General features: G+C 41.7%; 2 protein-coding genes across 3 annotated transcripts in view; both read left to right on the forward strand.

The window, feature by feature from the left end:
• Positions 1 to 24,841, forward strand: part of znf638 (zinc finger protein 638) — a 64,184-nt gene that overhangs the window by 28,940 nt on the left and 10,403 nt on the right. The window lies entirely within an intron of this gene.
• Positions 687 to 23,694, forward strand: LOC307269419 (uncharacterized protein; the record flags this gene model as incomplete). Its single annotated transcript, XM_080052387.1, has 24 exons — positions 687 to 731; positions 2,445 to 4,536; positions 5,061 to 5,122; positions 6,664 to 6,702; positions 7,066 to 7,263; positions 7,477 to 7,934; positions 8,627 to 8,871; positions 9,166 to 9,203; positions 9,551 to 10,245; positions 12,971 to 13,180; positions 13,269 to 13,297; positions 16,621 to 16,776; positions 16,997 to 17,125; positions 18,625 to 18,750; positions 18,847 to 18,982; positions 19,288 to 19,389; positions 19,497 to 19,531; positions 19,655 to 19,822; positions 20,063 to 20,203; positions 20,307 to 20,345; positions 20,425 to 20,565; positions 22,686 to 22,783; positions 22,909 to 22,929; positions 23,262 to 23,694. Exons 2-24 carry the CDS (start codon positions 2,656 to 2,658, stop codon positions 23,692 to 23,694), a joined length of 5,580 nt encoding a protein of 1,859 aa, XP_079908513.1. The 5' UTR covers positions 687 to 731; positions 2,445 to 2,655.

Below are 24,841 nucleotides of genomic sequence, written 5' to 3' on the forward strand. Positions count from 1 at the left end.
AAAAAATGAATACAGCATTTATTTGACAGTAAACAACTATTTAAAATGAACAGGTACATTAGCTATAGTCTGTTTTTTGGATTAAGATTTTAGACAAATTCCCTGAATTATTTATTTATTTCCCTTTTGGAAAAATTAAGATCTTACATTTTTATGGCATTAGTTTCCAAATATCTATCTAGTAAAACTATCTACCATGACACACAGGCCTGTGTACAAGACAAACAAGAATGGGGAGTCTGGCAAAACCCCTAAGAAGTATGTTGTGTGATAATTCCTATGTCTTATTTTTTTTTAAACATTACCCTTTATTACCATAGTCTGTTTAAAAGAGCTAATTATTAAAAATAGTCCTTTACTAAACTGTTGACTGAACGTCAAAAGGGTTACAAGAATAATTTCCGGTCCATTTCTTCAGAATAAAAGGTCATTGTTTACACAAAATTGTAATTCTACAATAATGAGCAGTATGCGTGAGTCACTGCTGCAACACTCATTTGTTCCTTTTTTAAACATGTTTTACTTGAATGATTAATCTTACGTTAATTTAACCCTTTAATTTTAAGTTTTTCTATGGGGCTTTTATCCTGAAGGCTGGACATACACCGGAAGTGTACTCCTGTCGAATTCTAAATATGAGGCATGTCCACAAACTCGGATGATACGTTTGAGCTTATGTGGTATATCAACAAACAACGGAAAGGTATGGAACAAAAACCTTACAAGAACAGGTAGAGAAACCCTACTGTACTTACTGCTGCTATTGTACATGATGTTCCTTCATTTAAAACCGCATTTAGCCTTTAAACATGATTGTTAGCACTTGCTAGTAGGAGCACGCGAGACTCCTTTGGCCGTTGGCTTTGTTGACAGTTGGTTTATAAAATAACGTCGGAGAGTAAACCGTTAGACAGTAATGTTGAAGTGTTGCGCTCGTGTTTTTATTGTAAAGTTTGAATCTAATCAACCTTGAAGTGTGAAGGGGGGGGGGGGTTTGCCCTATGCCCGTCTCGTGCTCAACGACTACTGCGATATTTACACTTTCAAACCTGGTAATTATTATTGATCCAACTTTTGGGTGAATCACTCAACAACACGCGAGGTATCGAGTAAATGTCTGCACTCTTGAATATAATTGTGTTGGTCTGACGCAGCTCATACAAAGAAGGTTTCACCTCACATTATTTCTACATTATGTAAAGGGATGTATTTGGGTGGACACATGACATCTATCTATCTTCTATAAAGCAAGAAATGTCAGTCTGTGGCTCGTCGCATATCTCTGTGACAGCTTTTGGATGTGGTTTGCGTACGGCACGAGGGTATGCATTCTTGATTATGAAGTTTTTTGGACCAAATACAGTATGTAGAAGTTGTCATATTTATACCGTGCTGGCCAGTGACGTGCGGTGAGTTCAGTGAGTGGACAGACAGTAGACACTGAGTTATGAAAGCCAAATTTCTCTAAACTTATATATTGTTAAATCAAAAACAATAAACAACAAACAGGCAAGCAGAGCCGATTTCAAATAATTTCCCCTCTCTCTCTCTCTGTCTCTCTCACCCATACGCACTCGCAGACTATACTCCTGCAATTACACAGATGAATGATTCACATTACTACTTCTGTTTAGCTTTCAAAATAAAAGACAGCACACATTCTGTTGGTTCTGTTTCTGGGATAAAGTTCCAGTAGCATATGTCCAGCATCAGAATGTCACCATCTCTTTATCCGCAATTATTGCACCGCATCCAAGTATGCTTGTTTGTCAGCAACAATTCATTTGTTTCTCTGTCCCAATTTCATAGACATATAGACATGGTTACATTTAAGCGATCAGATTTTTAGCTTGCTGTCTTTCTGTTTTTTTCATCACGGACAACCACGCCGTGGTGGCTTGACAAGGTTCAGCTGTTCCTCTCCTTGGTGGCAGACGAGACAGTGATGCACATAGGCACGTCAAAGAGGAAACAAAACCATATGACAGCCTGCTATAAAATGGCATGAGTGGTAAAGGATGGTAACGTTACTTCAAACAAAAACGATGAGTTCAAGAAATAGCCCCGATGAAGATTGTTGAAACGCATTAACTGTTAACGTCACTATGACGACCAGCTACACAGAGGAGGTACTATCCTGGCTACTGCCATACAATGCAAACCCACCTACAGGAAGTTACCTGATACCAAAGGAGAATAGAGTAGAGCCAGTACCATGGAATGAAAATACACCATTAGCCTACATAGTGCTTTTCAAACTTTCCCCAAATATTTCATTTGCGCTGGTATTGAATCTTTCCAAACACCATAAAGCATTTTCTGTGTTGATGGGGAGATTTTGACTAGACATGAAATATGACCCAGTTTGAGTTACAGAAGCTCCAAAAAAATCTGCTTTCCAATCCACCTCGGTAAAAGCTCCCTCTGTTTTTTTAACTTTTCAGCTTTCCATTGCAATAGGAGCATTTTTTGTTCCTGCTTCTGGGCCCCTAACGTGCCCTACTAGGAGGGCTCCTAGGGGGGCCTACTCCTGATTGGCCAGCAGACTGTATCCTTGCGACTGGCTCAACAGAAAACACATGCTGCGTTGATGCAGATAAACGGCTATCTGTTTGCAGCCATCAACCTCCTTTATTTCCTGAAGATCGCGACACTATGTCCTATCCCCAATATAACCCCTATGCCTCCAGGGACCAAAGTTCCACCCCGGGGCAGTATGAACTCCCTCATATACAGACCGAGAGGGACCCCCAGAGGGCATCTTCTCATCTTGGACCTGGTTCCAGCTTCAGCTCTCCTGGAACTCCTTCTGCAACATCCGGGGGAATGCTTCCATCGATGACGACTCAGTCGAGCTACAGGCCTGAACAGAGTAGGGCCGTAATGGATCAGGAAATGGAACGGAGCGTCGACATGCAAATGAGCAGAGCCAGAGAGGAGGTGAGGTTTCAGGGCAACCCCATGCATCAGCCCACAGACCAGGACACTCGCTTTACTGGATCCCAAAGGGATGACTTTCCATCCTCAGGCACAGCTAGGGTTTCTTACCCACTGCCCTCGACCTCTGTCTCTTTAGGATATAGACAGTCAGGCAGGTTGGACGTTGAAAGTGGCAGTTGCTCCTTGGACTGGTCCTCAAACTACAAAACGTCCAGTGCTGAGGACTCCCCTAGATTGTATTCATCACCTGTTTCCTCTAACTATTTAAGCAGTGGTCAAGGTACGTTTAATGCATCCAGCGAAAGACAGTCCATTCCAGGGATAGGTGATTATAACAAACCAGTGCAAGACAAACCAACAGCCTCCACAGAGCCCAGTCGACCAAAATTCACCTCTGAATCAGCTGCAAATGTCCTTTTGCACTTTGGACTCGATAAAGATGACTTGGTACATCTTGCCTTCTACCCTGAGGACCAGATCACTCCTGCTAACCTGCCATTCATTTTACGCGAAATCCGGATGAACAAGACCAAGGGAACTACACCTGCAGATCAACCAAAACCCCACCACGAACCCCAACCCACCAGAAGCGCTAGTGGAATGAGCAGTTACAGTTCGACAGCTTCTGGATTGGCAGCGATGCACCATGGAGAGTATTCGACTGATTCCCAGTTGAGTAAAGTGATTGACTATGGACATACTGGCAAATATACTGGAGGGTTTGGGGGTGAGACTGGAAGGACCAGTGTTGGGAGTGGAAGTTTGGAATTGATTCACACTTTCGATAGTAGCAGAGGGAATCGAGAGGTGATGCAAAGAAATACAACAGAGATAAAAAATATTGAACATGTTAAGTCTGTTACCAATGTCAGCTCTTCGGACATTTCAGTACAGAGCTCGTTGGCTCCTCCAATCAATAATCCAACCAAACAATTGCAGACCCATCCAAACAAGACTTCCCAAACAATCTGCGGATCTTTCTCTCTGCCAAAGGAGGACACAGACCTCAAAATTCTGAAGTCTGAAGCCTCCAAACCCAATACTACGAAAAAAGAACCAGAGGCAAATTGTCAGTCGACATCATCATCACTAATCAAACAACAGTCCACTCTGTACCGGGGTCCCAAACGACCTGGCAATGATTCAGGATCAGATGTTACTGAACAAATCAAAAAGAAGCAGGAACAGCAGATGCAGCCGGTGCAAAAGCAGCAGACACAGGCGATACAGCAGCAGCAGCAGAAGCAGCCTGTTTCCCAGACAGAAAAAGTGATGCGGCCTCAAGTTTTTCCTACAGCAAAATCGGTTCCCCCTGCTCCTCTCATCCCTGGTAAAAATGAGGCCCCTAGTGACATGTGGAATCCGGTCTTATTGACCAGTAAAGCCGATGTCCCTCCTCCTTTCTTGCCTCGGCCAATCTTGGGCCAGAAGAATTTAATGAACGTGACTTTGCCACCTATCAAGCAGCATCCAGCGACGATGGCAGCCTCCAAGGACCTGCCAACACTGGCCATGATACATGACTATGCGGCATCCTCGCCGAAAGACTTCCCACATACCTGTTCTCTGTGTAACAAAGAATATGCTCATATGAAGGTGAGTGGAAGTCTTCATTCTGTTCTCTCTCTTATTTTTTAGGAAATTGTTATTTTTTTAATTGTTGGGATTTGCTGAATATACATTGTACAATGCAAGAGAATGCTTTCAAAAATATAAATAATATTTTTTTTTTAAAAATGCTGATTTAGCGATACAGACTTGTTGTCCCTGAATTCAAGATGACTAAAGATGTCTGTTAAAGCTCTGTGTAATGTGCCTTTATAATTTTGTCCATGCGAAACCTGTGTTAGCATTGACAGTTTGCTAATATATAATCTCCTTACTTGGTTCAACATTGTTCCTGTGTTTTGGAAGAATGCTGTTGGCAGAATATTCAAAGTGTCATTAGACACTTCGACTTGTAAAACTAAAGAGACCAACAAAAAAGCATTAATGCTGTAATGTTGAATTAAAGATGTGCTGTTAGCTAATCACAAAAAAATGTATTTGAGAGGAAGCTGATGGCAGTTAGAAGATAATGAAATGTAACTAAATGCTGTGTGTCTGTTCTAAAAAAATAGGATTGGATCTCCCACCAGAAAACCAGCCTTCACCTTGAGAAATGCAGACTCCTCCGAAATCGGTCAGTAGTCTTAATTAAATTATTTCTCTTATAAATTTCTAGTTAAAGTGGCTACTAGGAATTTGAAGTTTCTGTTGATTCTAGCTGCACCTTTGGGTAAAAGAGCTAGAGTTTGCACGACACTTTGTAAGATTAATAATTGTTATATGACGACGGTGAAGCGCATCAAACTTTGAATTAGTACCGTCTTCCTGTTGAAATCATTCCCGGGAAAAATCGGACCCATGCAAACGCATTAATAGTAAGTATACAAATAAAATTGTTTTCCCTGGTTCTCTCGTTTGCTGTTACATCTGTCAGATGATCAACTGAGGAAAAATAACTGTTTAATTAAAATGTTAAAGTTCCTCTTAGGACGTTTAACTTGCATTTTACTATTACATCTGCTGCATAGTGACAAAGCCAACAAAGTTCTTTGCTAAGTGTCCGTAAACCATGTTGTGGTCTTTCAGTATTTAAAACATACACTTACCGGCCACTTTATTAGTTACAGTGGTTCAATTTCTTGTTAACACATCTAACTTATCAGCCAATCACATGGCAGCAACTCAATGCATTTAGGCATGTAGACCTGGACAGGACAACTTATTGAAGGAAGGGGGTTTAAGTGACTTGGAACGTACGCACTGAGTGTTTCAGAAGCTGCTGATCAACTGGGATTTTCACGCGCAACCATCTCTAGGGTTAAAAAATATCCAGTGAGTGGCAGTTGTGTGGACGAAAATGCCTGGTTGATGTCAGAGGTTTGAGGAGGATGGGCAGACTGGTTGGAGATGATGGAAAGGCAACAGTAACTCAAATAATCACTCAGTACAACCAGGGTGAGCAGAATACAATTTCTGAACTCACAACACGACCAACCTTGAAGCAGATGGGCTACAGCAGCATTGGAACCCACCTGGTGCCACTCCTGTCGGCTATAAACAGGAAACGGAGGCTACAATTTTTCGCACAGGCTCATCAAAATTGGACAATAGAAGATTGGAAAAATCTTACCTTGTCTGGTGATTCTCGATTTCAGCTGCGAAGTTCAGATGGAATAGTCAGAATTTGGCGTAAACAACATGAAAGCATTGATCCATCCTGCCATGCACCATCCCATTCCACGTTCAAAGTCATTTAAACCCTCTTTCTTTGAGCTTCAGCACCTTGTCTTGACCAAATCTACATGCCTGAATGCAATGAGTTGCTGTCATGTGATTGGCTGATTGATAAGCTATTTGTTTTTACAAGCAATTAAAGTGGCCTGTGAGTGTAAACCTTTTAAGGGTCTCTCCTGAACCCACATTTTAGAGATGCCAGTAGAACTTGTGTCAGGGTCCATCAATTATTTTGATTCTTCACTCTTAAAGGTTGTTCTATAGTGTTCACAACCTACACAGTTCTTCAATTTCCATTTAATTCAGAAGCATCGCTTGAATACAGCTTAAAACAGCTTTATGACCAAATGCCTATACGAAGAAACATTTGGCTTTTGTTGTCGATATGTATGACTCTCTGCTGTTTTTATTGGAGTTTTTGTTTTTTGTTTTTTTCCACAGATACCCACACTTGGATGATGAGATGGTTCTCAAGCCCAGGTAAATTTCTTTACCTGTTCAGACACTGTACAACTTTATTTATGTTGCTCAATGTGTTAAGTCACACTATATAATTTAATTGGTCTTTCTTTGCGGCCTGAACTTGCCACTATTATACTCGCACTGTACTGATCATTGACCCGGACATGATGGGGTGCTCAAACTGAAAACAAATAATATTAGGGCTGTCAAATGATAAGAATGTTTAATCAGATTAATCACAGGGTAGCTGTGGATTAATCACGATTAATTGCCATTCGAAATATGCCTGAAAAATTCTAATTTTCTTTGTAATATATTGTTGTAGGAACAGTGTCTTTCCTGTTGTTCACACATTCTTTTCTCACCCATTGTTTTATTCAGCATTGCAAAAGAAGAAGCCAAGCCCTCGGCCTCAACGTCTGCAAAGACTAACCAGCATCGTCAACCGAAAACCAGGCATAGAAACCGCTCCTGTTCCCGCTCACCCAGCCCCCGAGGCCGCCGTAGTCCGGATGGTAGAAGGGGAAGACGCAGAAGCCGTTCAAATTCACCGCACAGTTCTAGATACAACCGCAGTCTGTAAGAAATGTATTCTTTTATGACCAATAACATATTCAAACAGAAGAGATTCCTCTTGTGACCAGATTGCAAAATCACCTGTATAACATTCAAAGATCAACATAACCTTCATTTTGGCTTAATTGGATTTTGCTTTCAGACCTTGAATAGTTTGATAAATGATAATTATAGATCAATTGAGTGATCAAGTTATTTCATGCTTACTTTCATCAGGTCTCGTTCTCGCTCCCCACGGTATGGCCGCCCATCCTCCTCACGCTATCGGGCAAGTTCAAGTAGCTCAGAGAGACAATTGTCGCCAAGGAGGAGAGATGCGAAACGTTCCTCTCCAAGGAAGAGCCGTGACAAACGATCATCTTATAGAACAAGCCGTGAAAGACGACCATCTCCTTGTAGAAGCCGTGAGAGACGTTCTTCCACAGAAGAGTCATCACCTCAACGGAAGTCAAAAAGCTCAGAGAGAGAATCATCATCATCAAGAAAAAGAGATGAGAAGCGGTCCTCGCATAGGAAGAATGAGAGACGATCATCTCCTAGGCCGTCTCCTAGCCATAAGAGACACTCATCTCATAGAACAAGCCGTGATAGACGATCTTCCACAGAAGAGCCATCACCTCAACGAAAGTCAAGCAGTGCAGAGAGACTGGCTAAGAAACTACTGGAAACAACAGGTTTGAGAAAATGCAAATATAACACCTCTGGGACTAAAATAAAGACCATGTTTAAGGACTGAGGCTACATTCACACCAAGTCTGGCGGTGAGTCCAAAACGGCGGTGTTCTCGTATTATTGAATTGTGCTGTAGGCTGCAGCAAGAAACTAGAAACATGCTCAACTTTCGGAGAAACGCAACGCTTCTTCAAGCTTCGGCCCCCAATCAAAGCATAGATAAGAGAGCGTCTTCCAGCTGAAACTCCCCCCGCTGCACAAGACTGCGGCATTTGCCGCACTGCCTGATTTGGTGTGAACACAGCCTTAATATGTTGTAAGATTACACCACCCTTTCTCGTAGACAGTAATTCAAAATTATTAATGAATTCAAAATGTCATTAATTGTCACCAATTGTGATGATGGCAATAATTGATTGAAAACATTTGAAATAGTTTAACAATCTAAAATGCCCATGTTATGATAGTGTCAAATAAAAATAAATATTCACTGATTTGTGCCTGCCTACTAGAGAAAATTCAAGTAGAACACATATCCAGGACAAAGAAAAGCCTATAAAGTAACAAGCAAGATTGCCAAGATCACTTAACAATATGATAATTCAACTTTTCCTCATGTTAAAATGGAGGCTGTTTGTAAACACTTAAGTGTTGCAGTTTTTTCAGATTGTTTTCTTCTACTTCATCCTTCCAGCTGTCAAGTCTCTCTCCAGAGAGACTGACATTGCTACCATGGTTAAAACTCTGGCTCCGGTTCTACTGGCCGAGCTAGCCAAAATGAAGTCCACATCATCATCATCCTCCTCCACTTCTAAAGGAGGAAAACCCTCCACATCTTCTGGAAGGCAGAAATCAGCTTCAGCTGCATCTTCCTCATCCGCCTCTTCTACAGCAAAGAAGAAAGAGTCGATTGCAAAGCCCAGCCTGCATAAGAGCAAGGCAAGTTCTTCCCCAAAGACTAAGGTTGATGTTTCTGTGTATGTACAAGGGACATTTGGCAACACGCATCTTGTGAAAAGCTTATTTTTTTTCTACCACTCATTCTTTGAAAACTTTTTCACATAATGTTTTGATCAAAGTGAAACTGAAAATTATTCTTTATTGCCAGGAATTTGTCGCCCTTACCATTTTTAGAATGTAACCAGTTCAGTTGTCCATATGTAATGGTCAAAACAAGACGTTTGTGTAATCAGATTTATCTAAAATAACAAATCTCAATGTTTGAATTTACAGGAGACTGTTTCTAAGGAGCAAGAGAAGCCTCCTCAAAAGTAAGATTTTCACACAGACCTCAGGATGGAAAATCTTACATTCAATTAACAGGATTATATTCAGAATTCTTTGCTATAATTACTTTGCCACAGTATGTGCCACCACAGAGCTCAAATTTGAAACACTTGTGCAATTTAATCAACTGCTTACACAAGGTGAAATTTTAAACTGTACAGGTAACATGTACATCATATATGTTTATTGGCATTCATATTGTCAATTTAAACACAATGGAATGTAATTTGTCATCTTAATCAAAACTATTTAAAAGACCATTGAAAGCATGACATTGATTTTCCATTTCTCCATCTTCTTCTTGACCCATTTAACCCTGTTTTGTTCACAGAAAACCTGACACATCAGTTGTTTTCACACCTCAAACCAATCAGAAAATTGCACCTACGGACTCAGTTAAAGGCTTGACTACAGTCACTAAAGCAAAAGTCTTGGTTTCTAAAGTAAAAAGTGTCTCAACCGAGCAGGTAGCTAAAACATTGAAAACAAAGTTGCCTGTGAAGGAAGCGCTGGTTGTTTTGGAACAAAACAGTTCAAAGTCCTCTAGATCCAAGTCCACTGCTCCAGAAATTCAGCCTGACGCAGGTGATGCCAAACAGAAACCTGTAACTGAGGCATCTGAAACCTGTGTTAAGGAATCTGGAATGGTGCTAAAGGAGACAGACAAGGTTGTTGAAACAGCAAATGCTAAACTTGAAAAAGCTGAAGATGCTGAACCAATGGAAGTGGAATCTTGTCCTGAGGGGAAAGGGGAGAAACCGACAACTACAGAGCCTGAACATTCTTCAAACAAACCCAGTGAGAGTCAAATACCAACCAGTTTGGTAAAGGCGCAGCCAACGGAAACCAGCGTCAAAGCTTTACCAACCGTCCAGCTCAGCACTCGGTCAGAACCAGAGTCCACTGCACAAGGACCAGAGACAGAAGCTTCACAGATGCTCCAGCAGGCTGCAGGAAGCCCAACTGAAGTGGCTGTGGAGGAAAAGCTTCCAGGTGGAGGACTGGAGACAACAACAATGCTAAAAGGTATGTTGGAGACCTTCTGTAATGGATTCATTGAGTTAAAATGTGCCCTGTGGTCTTTGCTAAATTTTTAAATAATAAGGATCGAAATATTTTTTTTTGTCAACAACTCTCATGAAAAGCCAAAACTACGAAGTGCCACTAGTAAGTGCTAAGTGTCAAAGGGGAACTTGTTTCACCATTTGGGAGTCAGGACAGCAACAGTCTGGATGTTGTCGAGTGACTAAGTGTCCCTTGCGGTAAAGTAGCGGCAAGCAGATTGGCCGATGCAAAGCTGAGTGAACGAGCTGGGGTGTAAGGACTGGCAAGAGGAAGTTGCAGCAGTCTAGAAGTGAGATGACAGTATTCTGGACCAGAACCTCTGCGGCCTTCGGGGTTCAAAGGGACGTATCCTTCTGATGCTGTGCAGAATGTATCTACGCCATTGGGTTGTTGCAGCAATGTTGGCATTGAGGGAGAGTTTGTCATAAAGTGTCACACCCAGGTTCCTAGCAGTTTTGTCTGGAAATATTAGAGGTTTCAATGGGTGTGTGATATATTACAGATATAGTGATAGTAAGTTCATGGGTTGGGGATCGCTTCCCTGGAAGAAGAAAGCAGCTTGGTTTTGTCAAGGTTGAGTATCAAGTGGTGTGTGGACATACATTGAAGGATGTCAGTCAGAAACCTGTGTTAATAATTAGTTGTGTTAGGTGTATTCTGCAGAGTTTTGGTAGGAGAAAAAGAATGAGCGAATAACAGAACCGAGGGAGTTGGTGTACAGAGAAAAAGAGTAGGGGAACCAGGACTGAACCTTGAGGGACCCCAGTTGTGAGTGGACATGGTTCTGACACAGATCCTCTGCAAGTTACCCTGTGTGCAGCCTTTGAGTTAAGATGAGAGCAGGGAGAGTGCAGAACCTGAGACATCCAGATCCTGAAGTGTGGAAATAAGGATCTGGTGATTCAGTGTTTCAAAAGCAGCAGAAAGGTCCAGAAGGATTATAACTACATGAGACGTAGGGCGTTTGGTTTGATTGAACAAACTCAGGTTAATTTTCACTTTTGCTGCAGTTCGTCTGGGCAGGTGAGAACACAGCAGACGCGTCCCGGTGTGCTCCAAAAGCCGAAGAAGCGTAATGAGACCTTGTTGAAGAAATGGTATTGTTAGTCTAGCCACCAGAGGCCTGTTTCAGGTAGCTGGTTTTGAGGCAACCCAGAGTTTGTTCGCTCTGAGTTAGTGGAAACTCCGGGTTTTCCGTTTCAGGTAGCAGGTTCAGCGCAACCGAGAGTCAGTTACTGCGGCAACATACGCCATGGGTCTAACCTGCTCGGGAGGTGGTTAGACCTACCCTGAGTTTGTTTTCACTTTACGCTGCAGCTCCGACTGAAGAAAGAGTGTCACTGTCACACGCGTCCCTGTACAGTTTGAAGCAAAATCACTCCATAGAAATCTCCATCGGGATGTTTTTATCATTTCCTGATGATTTTACGTTTGACCGATCATTTATCTGATCAGTAGCCTTGTTCTCAGCCGTTCATATAGGCGGCCACGTTACACATCGTGACATGCTCTACATTCAGATTAGTAAACCTATTTGTATTGTATGCTTTTTAACGTCTGTGCCACTGAACAGATTTATGTCAGGTGGATTCATGTAACGCTGCGGCTGCACGCGATCGTTACTGTTCACTTGTGCGATCCTAAAGTCACAGACGAGCCTCGTTAAATAGCCTGTGATCACTTGAGGAAAATGGATCTGGTAATAAATAAATCAGGCTCTTCAATGGAAACTGTCACCTAATGTGTCTGTTTACTGCACAGTAATTAGGCCATAGCTTGCCAACATATTATCCAGCGAATATAAAACACTGTCAGTAATGCTGTGCCGCGCCAGCTTTATACTTTACTGCTGATATGCGTAACTTTTTAAAATAGACGATGGCTTCTCATAAGGAAGCGAAATTATTCTCTTGACAAAAAATGTTTGCTCTGTTTTTTTCTGAATTGCAGAGGAGATTAGATCAGAGTTGTGAGACAATATACCCGTTAATTCTTCTCCATACCATAAGCTCATTCGTTAATATTTCTAACTCTAGTGGGAGGAGCGGAGATTTTTTTTTTCTTTTTTGAGAAGTGGAGAAGTGGGAGGATCAAGCATTTGTTTGTTTCTTCTGTTTCCATGGTGAATCATGTTATCAGCGATCCATTGACGATGGCTTTTACGCACGCGATCAACCTAGAGTGAACACGCTCAGAGTTGATTTACCCAACGCTGATCCACTGTTCTGAAACCGAAAACCCAGAGTTGCTCGTCAACCCTGCGCTCTGAGTTGACCAACTCAGAGCGCAGGATTAAACTCAGAGTATGTAAAACCAGCTACCTGAAACAGGCCTCTGAGCCAGTCCAACTAAAAGATAACAATCGTATAGCTAACAAAACAAAAATTGCTTGCATTATTTTTGTAATGTCTAATGTAGAAGCCACTGTAGGGTATTTACCGCTAGGGCACACAACACGCCATGGCATGCCACAGGTCGATAAAGGATCTCAGTGCTATTGTTGGGAATTTTCTGTTTCTGATATTTTTAAATGGATGCTTTAATGCAAAAGAAAATATATTCACCTGTTTGAACAGCTTTTTTGTATTAAACAGACATCCAAATAGGAGGAAAAGGATATGATGATCTTTATGTTTATGATGGAAATTTCTGAAATTCATCTTTCTTAAATTTTTATCTTTTTAAGATCCTGTGACTGCAGTGAAGACACAAACAGATGCACCATCAGCCCCTGAAGCTGTCTGCAATGTCTCGGCTGTCCCGACTGAAGTGGCTGCATCTCTCACAACTGAACCAACAGCTGCAGCAGCATCCACGTCGTCTTCAACTGCAGATAACCCTCTGACTATCGGGGAGATGGTAGAAAAGCACAAGGATAACATTCTGAATCGATTAAGTAAGAAATCCTAATCACAAATGTCTGCATGTAATCAATCATTTCCTTAACTTTTTTTCACTTTACATATTATTTGTCTCTTTTTCAGTGTTCTTCACGATAGAGCGAGCAAAGAGGGTAAGTCAAATCCCTTTTCTAAAGTACTACACTGGTTTTCCTTAATATTTAAACTAGTGCTGTCAAACGATTAAAATATTTAATCGCGATTAATCGCATCAATGTCATAGTTAACTTGCGATTAATCACATTTTTATCTATTCTAGCCTAAATGTCCCTTGATTTCTTTTTGTCCCATTATTTTTTTCTCATTTTAATGCTCTTATCACACCCATTCTCTACACCCTTGTAATTCAGTGTATTTCTTCAAACATATCATAATTTGCAATTCAGTGCAAATAGCCCACAATGTAGACCCCCCCCCCCCCCCCACCCCATTAGAACAGCATACACAAACATAATTGGAACTTCTTTTATCATTTAAAAACCAAACCATAAAACAACATAGGCTATATAAAAAAATGAGTATTTAGGCTAAATTAAACTGGTTGTTGTAAGCCTAAATGTTTTGGGAGTCTTTCATCCACGGCTTATTTCAGTCGCCCTTCGTAGCGAAAAATGAAGTGAAAATTAATGACTGCCGGCTGCCACTAACATTCACGGAGGTTTTGGTGTGCGCGCAGAATTGTAAGTAAGACTTTTGCAAATGACAAGCTTTCTTTACTGTTCTTTTTCCGAAGTCCCAGAGTCACACACGGAAGACTCTACCAGTGAAGGTCGCGCAGCTGAGCTAGGAAGTGCTAGGTTCCGGTTTCTGCTTCAAAGTAAAAGTCAGAATTGACTTGACGTTTAGTTGTTTTGCCAGTTAAATGATTTTAATGTGAAATTACGCTGTAGGACATGTTCTGTTTGAATTAACAGTAACTTACCTGCGAGCCATATGTAGGGGAGAACGGGGTAAGTAGGCACACTTTTTACTCTAGTGAGAATTGCTCATCACCAAAACATCTGTCAATAGCCATTCCTACATTAAATTGAAGCGTAAGGTGTTGGCTAGAAATGTGTGTCTCTCTTTTTTTCCAACTTATTGTAATGAAGAAGTAATTTACCATCAAAGACACTCTGACACATTGTGACAACCAACCCCATCAAGGGGTCGGTTGTCACACACTATGGGGTTGTTTGTCACAATGTTATCTTAATGGGAAAAATCTTAAAAAGAAGGCAAGGAGGCAGAACCAAATTTGAATGTTTAATTGCATTGTCAAGTTGACAAATAGGCCTACATAACGTTCTGTAGCCTTGGCAGCTGGTCTAGTTTGGGATGCACTGGGTTGTTTTGATTTTGTTGCCCTTTTTTCTTTTGCTTGCTAGCTGCCTTTTCCTGCTCTATTCTTTCCTTCTCTGGGGTGTCAGTGAGGATACAGCTTGACAATTTATTTCGTTATTGGGTTTCTTTTCTGGCTGCAGCCTTGAGATAACATGTGACAACCAACCCCCCAAAAAATTTGACGACCAACCCCAACTTGAATTTCTTGCTAGCATCAAGGTCAACAACCATCTGACAACTAATTAGCTTGCTAACCACAATCTAAACTATAGTTTACCCTTCACACTTTCTGAGGGTAACAAGTGTTTTGTTATAAACCCATTGTGTAAAAGCCTAGAAGAAAAATACTGAGAAGCAAAATATTTTGAATTTGACGTGAAAAACACAAAACATCCTCTCACCTGAAATGCAGCTGTCTTCCTCCAAGGAAGTCTATGTATGTGACCTCTGATCCCAATTCTGGACCTTTTTTATATCAACATTTCAGAGCTAGCGCGCTCTGGTGGCGAGATATAACGAATGTGACATCCAACCCATGTGACAAATTACCCCGTTCTCCCCTATAGTTTATGGTGTTTCAGTTGTTCTAACATTACGGTTTGCGTTAACGCCGTTAATAACGCGTTAAACTGACAGCGCTAATTTAAACTAATCTATCACAATAGAAGGAGACCTACTTTCATTAATGCCCTGAAATGAAAACTATTGAATTATTATAATTATAGAATGTAATATTGGACAGGCTATCTTCACATCTTAAATTCAGTTTCAATGGATTTTAAATCTATCAATGAGTCCAGTAACGTGACATGGTTAAAGGTGCACGGCATGATGGATCCATGCTTTCATGTTATTTAAGCCAAATTCTGACCCTTCCATCTGAACTTTGCAACTGAAATCGAGACTCATCAGACCAGGCAAGATCTTTCCAATCTTTTATTGTCCATTGTTGGTGAGCCTGTGAATTGTAGCCTCAGTTTCCTGTTCTTAGCTGACAGGAGTGGCACCCGATGGGGTGCTGTAGCCCATCTGCTTCAAGGTTGGTTGTGTTGTGCAATCAGAGACTGAAGAGCTGGTGCGCGAGCAGGCGCGTGCGCAGCGCACACTTTAGTTTCGACAGTGGGGCCAGAAGATTAGGGCCTTCCACGGACTTTTGGATTTTAACAGCAAAGTCACCGAGAGTGGCGAGTCATTGGTGAGTCTAATTTGTAATTATTTTTATTCTAAGTGGAATTTATAATGTAGTTTACATATTATTGTTTGAATTATAATTTCTGCATGCGTAACTGGCGATACTGTGTGTGGGGGGCACAACCTCACGTGGGCTCCCCGAGGGAGCTGTTCACCTGTCTCAGGTGGTGAAATGGCTCTTTGGCTGTGGTATATTGTGAGTGGTGGCTTTGTATATTGATTGCTGTGTAGGCCTATTGGGTGTGCGCCGTTGTGTTTTTATTGTTGCCACGTTGTTGTTTCGATCTTGAGTTTTTTATATTGTGAGATCTTGAGCACTGCCATTTGGTGGTGCTATTGTTATAATAGCCAAATATATGTCATCAGATTCGCGTTTGAGTGATGGCATTATTCAGCTGCAATTTTGGTCCCCTCTGTCACTTGCTACTTTGTGTGTTTTCTGATGGTAGTCATATGTGGTATTTCTGGATTGCGTTATAAGATTATTTTCCTGCATGGCCCCACCAGAGTTTCCAACCCAAAATCGCCACTGCTTGGTTGTAACAAGTGGTTATTTGATTTCCGTCATCTCTAACCAGTCTGCCCATTGTCCTCTGACCTCTGACTTCAACATTAATTTTCGTCCACACAACTACCGTTCACTGGATATTTTTCCTTTTTTGGACCATTCTCTGTAAACCCTAGAGATGGTTGTGTGTTAAAATCCCAGTAGATCAGCAATTTCTAAAATACTCAGGCCAGCCCGTCTGGCACCATCAACCATGCCACGTTCAAAGTCACTTGAAATCCTCTTTCTTCCCCATACTGTTGCTCGGTTTGACCTTGTATACTTATTTTCATGATTAACAGTTTTGTTATAATAGTGTCAATAATAATACACCATTTGCATTTTTCCCTCTATATTTTCCTTAATTTTTTCAAGAATCCTGGAATTTTCAAGAAGACGTTACTTATAACTGGACTGCCGCCATTTGACGATGGCTGCTACACAGAGGCGGACCTTGTCGCACTGCTCGGGCGATTTGGGTTTCAATATGATACACCTTACCACATCTATATTGTTCCTCAGGCGTGCATGGTAGGCACCATAATATAATTCTGATTGACCAGGTTTATGAATCCCACATCACATCACATCCTTTTTTTTTTTTTTTTTTTCTTTCTTGTTTCTATAACGTGTCTTTTTCTGAATTTGTTTTGCCATATTTCATTTAAAATATGTTCACAAAATCACCCCTAAAATAAATACTTCCAACAAGTAAATACAGATATTAATATGTTTATTGTCTTCCTCTCAGGCTTTCATCGTCATGGCGACATTTGAGAGTGTGATGTGCATGCTGGAGGCTTCCTCAAAAGGGGGCATTTTTTTCAAAAGTTTGAGACTCGGTGTCCGTGCAGTAGAATCTAAATTTCCAATGACTTCGGTAAGCCAGTACACAACATGTACTTATTATTGATAGATTTTAATAGATCCGTCTCCCACACATAGCAAAATATTGTTCTGTTTCTGCTGCCAAAAGACACTGATCTGTATAGTTTAAACTAATGCCACATTTCCACCGAGTAGAGCGGGTCGGGTTGGAGCGGCTCGGTCCGGTTATTTTGGCTTTCCATTTGCCAAAAGTTGGGTAGGGTACGGATATAAGCGAGCATAACCGCTCTGAGCCGCTCCCATTTTCGGTACTACTCCGTAGGGGTACCAGCCGCCTGAAAGGGTGCCGAGAAGGTGGAGCTACACACTGCAGTCCGTTGATTGGTCGAAATAATAATTTCCGCCGTGTGTAGTCACCTCGGCAAGCATGAAGAGAATCTTGTGTTTTGGCGAAAAATGTGAGCACAGCACTGTTTATTGTGTGGTCTTTTTCCTCTTCATTAAATTAATCAGTTGGCTACACTGTGTCCTACTGCTACGATGTCACGTAGCTGCCGCAGCCAGCGCTGTTCGATCGCTGTCTCTGTCTGCTTGCACCGAGCCGTCTCTGTGCATTTACTGGCGTAATACGCTAACAACACGGGGGGGAATAAAGAAAGAATTGGCTGGTTTGACCAAACAAAAACGAGAGGCCGCTGGCTTTACCACAGTTGTTCCACAGCCCGATAGTTTGACCCATATTCTGGCGGCGGCTATCGCAGTCCAGCCTAAACCCCGCCCTACCAGTAAGGGTAGGGTTGGCGGTGGAAACAATACAGATATTCTTAAAAATTAGCTGTCCCGCTCCGAGCCGCTCCGACCCGCTCTTCTCGGTGGAAATGAGGCATAAGTTGGGGTCCGCTGGTGTTGAGGCCAATAGGATAAAGAAAACGTTGGGGAAACTGGAGTGAATTTATGTTTTATTGAAGTTATAATCTGGATTTAAAATTTATTTTCAGTTCACCAAATTTTTATTATTAAAAATTAAAATATAGATATTTTTCTACAAGAAAATAAATCTACAAAATAGGCCATTTATAGTCACATGTTTGCAAATATGCCATAGGTGCATTGATATTATGTTAGCAATGGTGCGGAGTGGAAAAGTATATTTGCAATCTAACACTGGCTTCTCTGATGTTTCTTTTTTAGTTTGGGTTTTACAAATCACTGATGCAGCTGATGGATTATGTAAGTAAGACATAGGCCAAGTGTTCCTAATTGAACTGCTTAAATTGATTGGAATTATCCCTCTATCAATTCAAAATTGACTTCAAAAGAAAGTTGTTCTTAAAACTGTAAAACAACCCCTCTTCTCTGGTTAAAAATTGAGGGTTGATTTTACTGTAATTCCTGCCTTTGTCTCAAAGAACAGTATTTCATTTAGCCATCTTAAACTTTAAAATGGCTAAATGAAATAATTGCAACAATGCATTGCTGTCCCTTGTGTGTCTTTGTCATCTTGTTAACATTTTTTGTTTTGTATCTTCACTTCCTGTTTTCCTGATGTAGCCTTTTTATAAAGAAGGACAAACCACAGTCTTTATCAATAACATTTCACCAAGTGAGACCAAGGACCTCAGAGAAACTCTGAGAACAATCTGTCCTGTCAGGAACTTCCTGCCTCTCCTCAACAAGGTATAAACAAACACATACAAATACGCCTAAATACAGGGCTTTAAAAACACTTCCTTATTGTGTAACCTGCTACGTATGTGTGCCTGTGTGTTGTAGGTATTTGTAGAATTTGAGGATATTCACGCGGCTGATCGGATGGGAGTTTGGTACAGTCTCCTGAAACAAGCCCCTGGCTACGAAGTCCACAAAGTCCGACTGGACCCGTCTCCAGCATTACATAAGTTTGTTATAGGTAATGAAAATAATGTACACACATGATGTTGATTTAGTTTGATTTGTAGCTCAGTCAGTGCGTTTACATGCACTTTTTGATCAAATGTATCATTAAGCCATATTGTATCTTCAGTTTTGATACCAATGCAGAGGTATGATGTGGTCAAAAAATGTGTTATTATATTGAGCTGTGCTGACACAAGAATCAATGAAAGTTTATGCATTAATTGCATTTTCTTGGTAGAGTGATCTCAATGGGGGTCCATCTGTAATTTAGCCTGCGTATGTGAGTAATAAATATACACTTGTTTTTGGTATGTGCAGCACGAGGTGGGGTTCCAAAGGGCAGCCTTTCACCCTTTTGGATCACTTTGAAAAAGAGCCCCTTCCTTTTCCCAACCGCGTCTCCTTCGTTCATAATCCCAGGTAAGATGGACAGTTATTTATTCTTACATTATCGAATTTGATACAGCAAACTATACCACATTAACGTATTCAGTGATGTAACTGTTTTGCACATTTTTAATTGCAAGATTACCTGACAGTCACAAGACAAGAGGACATTTTGGTAAGCCCTTGTACATAGCTACAACCAATTTAAAAAAACGCATATATGATGTTCCAAACATAATAATTGAATCAGCGTCTTTAAATAAATTGATCTTTGGGTTTTGAACATTATGTCTTCTAGAAGGCCAGTGATCGTGGTTCCAAGTACTCCACAATCATGTTGACCGGTCTGCAAAAACAAACCAGCTACAGGCACGAGGATGTGGTCAACCTGGTCCGGGGTTATGTCCCTCAACAGTACCTTCCCTTCTTGGACGATAACGTGATATTCCTGCCGTTGCAGAAAAGGGTAAGGAGTAGAAACGTCAGACTGTGCACTTTTAATATTTTTCGGACTGAGTACTTGAAACCGTCGATTTGCGATGCATCACAAGGGCGGGAGATTTTATATACACAGTCTTTTGACGGGAGGCGATTGATGCACCTGATAAACATTTTCAATGAGATGCGAGTGGGCAGATGGGTAATGGGAAGAATAATCATTAGGTGCAGCCTTTAAATATTATCCCTTTCTTCTCTTCGCCTCCAGGCCTTTGTGTTTTTCCCCAATTGGACTACGTGCTGTAACTTTGTCAAAGGTTTCCTCAGAAATCCAAAGGCCTCAAATCTAAAAGGCAAAAAGCTCTTTGTTCACATCGTGTTGGAACAAATGAATCCTGGATCTGATAAGGTATGGACACTAGGTTCACTCTGGGCTGTTAAATTAAAAACATTTGAAAAAGCAAATTGGTTTTGACTGCATCTAGGGTAATCAGTGACTAATCTTTTTGCAGATGATGAGGTACATAAATCTGATGAGGTGGAGCAATGCTGTAAGTACATTTTAATCAATTAAAAGCTCCTCATCTCTGAATCTTTGGTCCTTAAAAACAAAATTTTTTTGTTCTTCAGGGAGTTCCTGACCTGAAGGACCTTGAGGACCGGTTGCTGTATTTGAAGATGAAGGCGACTTCTGTGAAGATCATCAGGACGGTCATGGAATTGGTGGGGTTAATCACGACCTTTGTCAACGTGCTGCCGCTGGCCAATGGGGTACAAGAACACCTTAACTTTTCACATTTAAGTGTTGAGAGAACAACACAAAAGCCAATGGATTCCTGGGGGTCATTTATAAAACTGTTTAGGATTAACGTCAAAGGAAGGCGTACTGACGAAACACAGAAATATTTTCGGATTTATAAAACAGTTCACACTGACGTCATATGCCCTTTCCCTTTTATTAGTCACAATCAACTCGAAATGTGGTGCAGCCTTTGTAGACTTCATAGTTTCCCATATATGGTCAATGGAACTGCCCCAAATTAATATTAATTCATAGTGACTACATGAATTTGATTGTAATTGAAGATGTCACACATAGATTGAAATTGAAAATACTATTTTTCGAGAGGTGGTGACGAGAAACATGTAGTTTGATGACATCGTCCTGGCGTTCAATTCCAAAACGATGTTAAAGCGGTGATGTGACTGTGATTCTTATGAAAATCAGAAATGCTGAAAGCAATGGTTGTGGAGGGGCTGTCTTGGATGACACGCGTCTTCAACATTGCGTGGAAATCGGGTACAATGCGGAAGGAGTGGCAGACTGGTGTGGTGGTTCCTATTTTCAAAAAGGGGGACCAGAGAGTGTGTGCCAACTACTGAGGTATCACTACTGTGGGGGGTACTGCGGGAGTGTGGTGTGAGGGGGTCCCTTCTCAGGGCCATCCAATGTCTGTCCGCTCAAAGCGAGAGCTGTGTCCGGGTTCTTGGTAGTTAGTCAAACTCGTTTTTGGTAGGGGATTGGCCCCTGCCAGGGCTGCGCTTTATGACCAATCCTGTTTGTGATATTCATGGCCGGTGTATCAAGGCGTAGTCGTGGTGGGGAGGGGTTGCAGTTCAGTGGGCTGAGGATCTCATCTCTTCTGTTTGCGGATGATGTGGTTCTGATGGTATCATCGGCCTGTGACGGTCTGTGACCTTCAGCTCTCACTGGATCGGTTCGCAGCCGAGTGTGAAGCGGTTGGGATGAGGATCAGCACCTCTAAATCTGAGGCCATGGTGCTCAGCAGGAAACCAATGGATTGTCTACTACAGGTAGGGAATGAGTCCTTACCCTAAGTGAAGGAGTTCAAGTACCACAGGGTCTTGTTTGCGAGTGAGGGAACAATAGAGTGTGAGATTAGCCGGAGAATCGGAGCAGCAGGAGCAGTTTTGCACAGGTTTAACTCTCGCTTTACTGCACTGTTGTGATGAAGAGAGATCTGAGTTGGAAGGCAAAGCTTTCGATCTGCCGATCGATCTTCGTTCCTACTCTCACCTATGGTTACGAGATTGCGGGTACAAGTGGCCAAAATGGGTTTTCTCAGTAGGGTGGCTGGCCTCCCCCTTAGACATAGGGTGAAAAGCTCAGTCATTCGTGAACTTAGGGCAGAGCCGCTACTCCTTTGCGTCTAAAGGAGCCAGTTGAGGTGGTTCAAGCATCTGGTAAGGATGCCCCGGGGCGCCTCCCTACGAAGGTGTTTCAGGAGCGTCCAGCTGGAAGGAGGCCTCGGGGAAGACCCAGGACTAGATGGAGAGATTATATCTCCACACTGGCCTGGGAACGCCTCGGAATCCCCCAGTCAGAGCTGGTTGATGTGGCCTGGGAAAGAGAAGTTTGGGGTTTCTTACTCAAGCTGCTGCCCCAGCGACCCGACTAGGATAAGCGGTTGAAGATGATGATGAAACTGACTAAAAGTTGTCTTTGAGACTTTAATACAGATATAGCTTTTGTCCAAAAGGATCGATATCGGTCAGAGACTGGAGAGGACTAGATAACCAGGTCTTCAACCCCCAAGAATCGTTATACATCAGGACAAGATACAATTTTAGCAGCTCGAACAGAACAACTCAATCATGTGGTGTACCGTCTTCTGTGGGTACCCAACATTTATAAATGAGGCCCCTGGTTGGCTTTCGTGAGAACATGTGCCATAAACCAGAACTTCTGGACCATAACTGAATGTTCTGGGCTGGGGGTAGTCTAGCAACCCTTAAACTGTGAAGTTATCCCGAATTTCATTGTAGAATATCATAATTGCTGTTTTCATCCTGTCTGTTGCTTTGTCTTGATACTTTTTATATCTTGTCTTCGTCTTTTCTCTTTTTCCATGACTGTTGTTTTTCCTCAGATGTACATCGAGATGGCTGACCCCAGCGGTGTAACACAGGTGTTGGAGAACTACGAAACTACATTAGCAAACATCTCTCGTAATAGGAGCAGATTCTGGTATGCATGTCTTCTTTCATAAGTTACAGTTTGAAATTGGGGTGAATTACTTTCATAATAACTCAAATCTGCTTTTTATCCCTTACTGTTGCACTGATACTGAAAACTCCTTTTTCTCTCCCCAGGACAGTTAGTCATCTTGTGAGGTGAGTATATCTCATTGTAGGTTATTCTTGTCAGGTTAAGAGAAAGACATAACATGTTTTTATAACCATTGCACCATTGTGATGACTGGTATGACCCAAGGGCCAATGTTTAGGTGCATACAAGTCGTAGGCGGCGGCAGATAGAAAAGATGCTAGACCAGAGGCTCAGATAGTTTTGGGCATACTTGACTGAATATGAAGTGAGGACCAACAACACTCATTCTATTGGGGAATAAATGATTATTGAGAGGGTTTTTCACTGTATGACTATAAGTTCTACATAGTCTGCCTTTAACAAAGCACCGTATTCAGACAATAATTTTCTGTTTTAGTTTGAAGGACCTAAATCAGCATCTACAAGACAACACCAAGCCCCAAGCTGTGACATTTCACACCCAGCCGTCTCCTAATGAACTCCAGGGTAATGGGTCCCAATCTGACCCTGGTGCACTTTCTGAGCTGATGACAGCAGGACCAAGTGCTAACGCCTTAAGTGACATAACAATGGAGAATGATGGGGAGAAAGCAATAAACAAGATCCCCACCATCAAAGCTTTACCAACCGTCCAGCTCAGCACTCTGTCAGAACTAGAGTCCACTGCACAAGGACCAGCGACGGAAGCTTCACAGATGCACCAACAGGCTGCAGGAAGCCCAACTGAAGTGACTGTGGAGGAAAAGCTTCCAGGTGGAGGACTGGAGACAACAACAATGCTAAAAGGTATGTTGGAGACCTTCTGTAATGGATTCATTAAACAAGATTAATGATTCTTTTGTACATTTTCCCTGTTTGAATAAAGTTACTTTACATTACAAAAAGTTCATATTTGGCTCAAATATGTTTGTTCTCAACAACTCTCATGAAAAGCCAAATTATAAATACACTTCGATCGGTCCTTCTTGCTTCTCTGATATCTGCCTCAAGTAGCATTGGTGACTTAATTTAATTGAGTGTTCTAATAACTGCATTCAACGATGCAGATACAAACTCAGAACAGCAAGAACAAGTACAAGTATAAGATTCAAATAATTCAAACTACAACGTGCCACGAGTAAGTGCTATTTGTCAAAGGGGAACCCGTTTCACCCTTTGGGAGTCAGGACAGCAAGCAGTCTGGATTTTGTCGAGTGACTAGGTGTCCCTCGGAGTGAGGGAGCAGCAAGCAGATTGGCCGATGCAGAGTTGAGTGAACGAGCTGGGGTGTAAGGTTTGACCATGTCCTGTTTGTAAGCTGGACCTGATCCGTTGGCAGCACAAGTACTAATAAATAGAAGGAGATGTGGGCATCTATTGGTAACCAGTGAAGGAAGCGGAGGAAAAAGCGAAAGCTCTTGGATTGGTTGAAGACCAGTTTATACATTCTGGATGAGCTGCAAAGGACAGATGCCACTTGCAGGCAAATCAGCCGGGAGGGAGTTGTACCAGAACATCTGGGTTCTGGTACAACTCGGCCTTCTGAGTTCAAAGGGGACGTATCCTTCTGATGCTGTCCAGAATGTATCTACACGCATGGGTTGTTGCAGCAATGTTGGCATTGAGGGAGAGTTTGTCATCAAGTGTCACACCCAGGTTCCTAGCAGTTTTGATGGGAAATATCACGGAGTCAATAGTGATAGTATCACATAAGTTTCATTGGTGATAGTAAGTTCATGGGTTGGAGACCGCTTCCCTGGAAGAAGAAAGCAGCTCAGTTTTGTCAAGGTTGAGTTTCAAGTGGTGTGTGGACATACATTGAAGAATGTCAGTCAGAAACATGTGTCTCAGACTGTGGAAAGAAGATAACGAGTTGGGTGGTTTATTAGTTGTGTTAGGTGTATTCTGCAGAGCTTTTGGTAGGAAAAGACAAATGAGCGAATAACGGAACCGAGGGAGTTGGTGTACAGTTACATCATGATTAGTACACAGGTGTGC

This window comes from Ammodytes marinus (assembly GCF_949987685.1).
Source record: "Ammodytes marinus genome assembly, chromosome: 23".
Classification (NCBI taxonomy): Eukaryota; Metazoa; Chordata; class Actinopteri; order Uranoscopiformes; family Ammodytidae; genus Ammodytes; species Ammodytes marinus.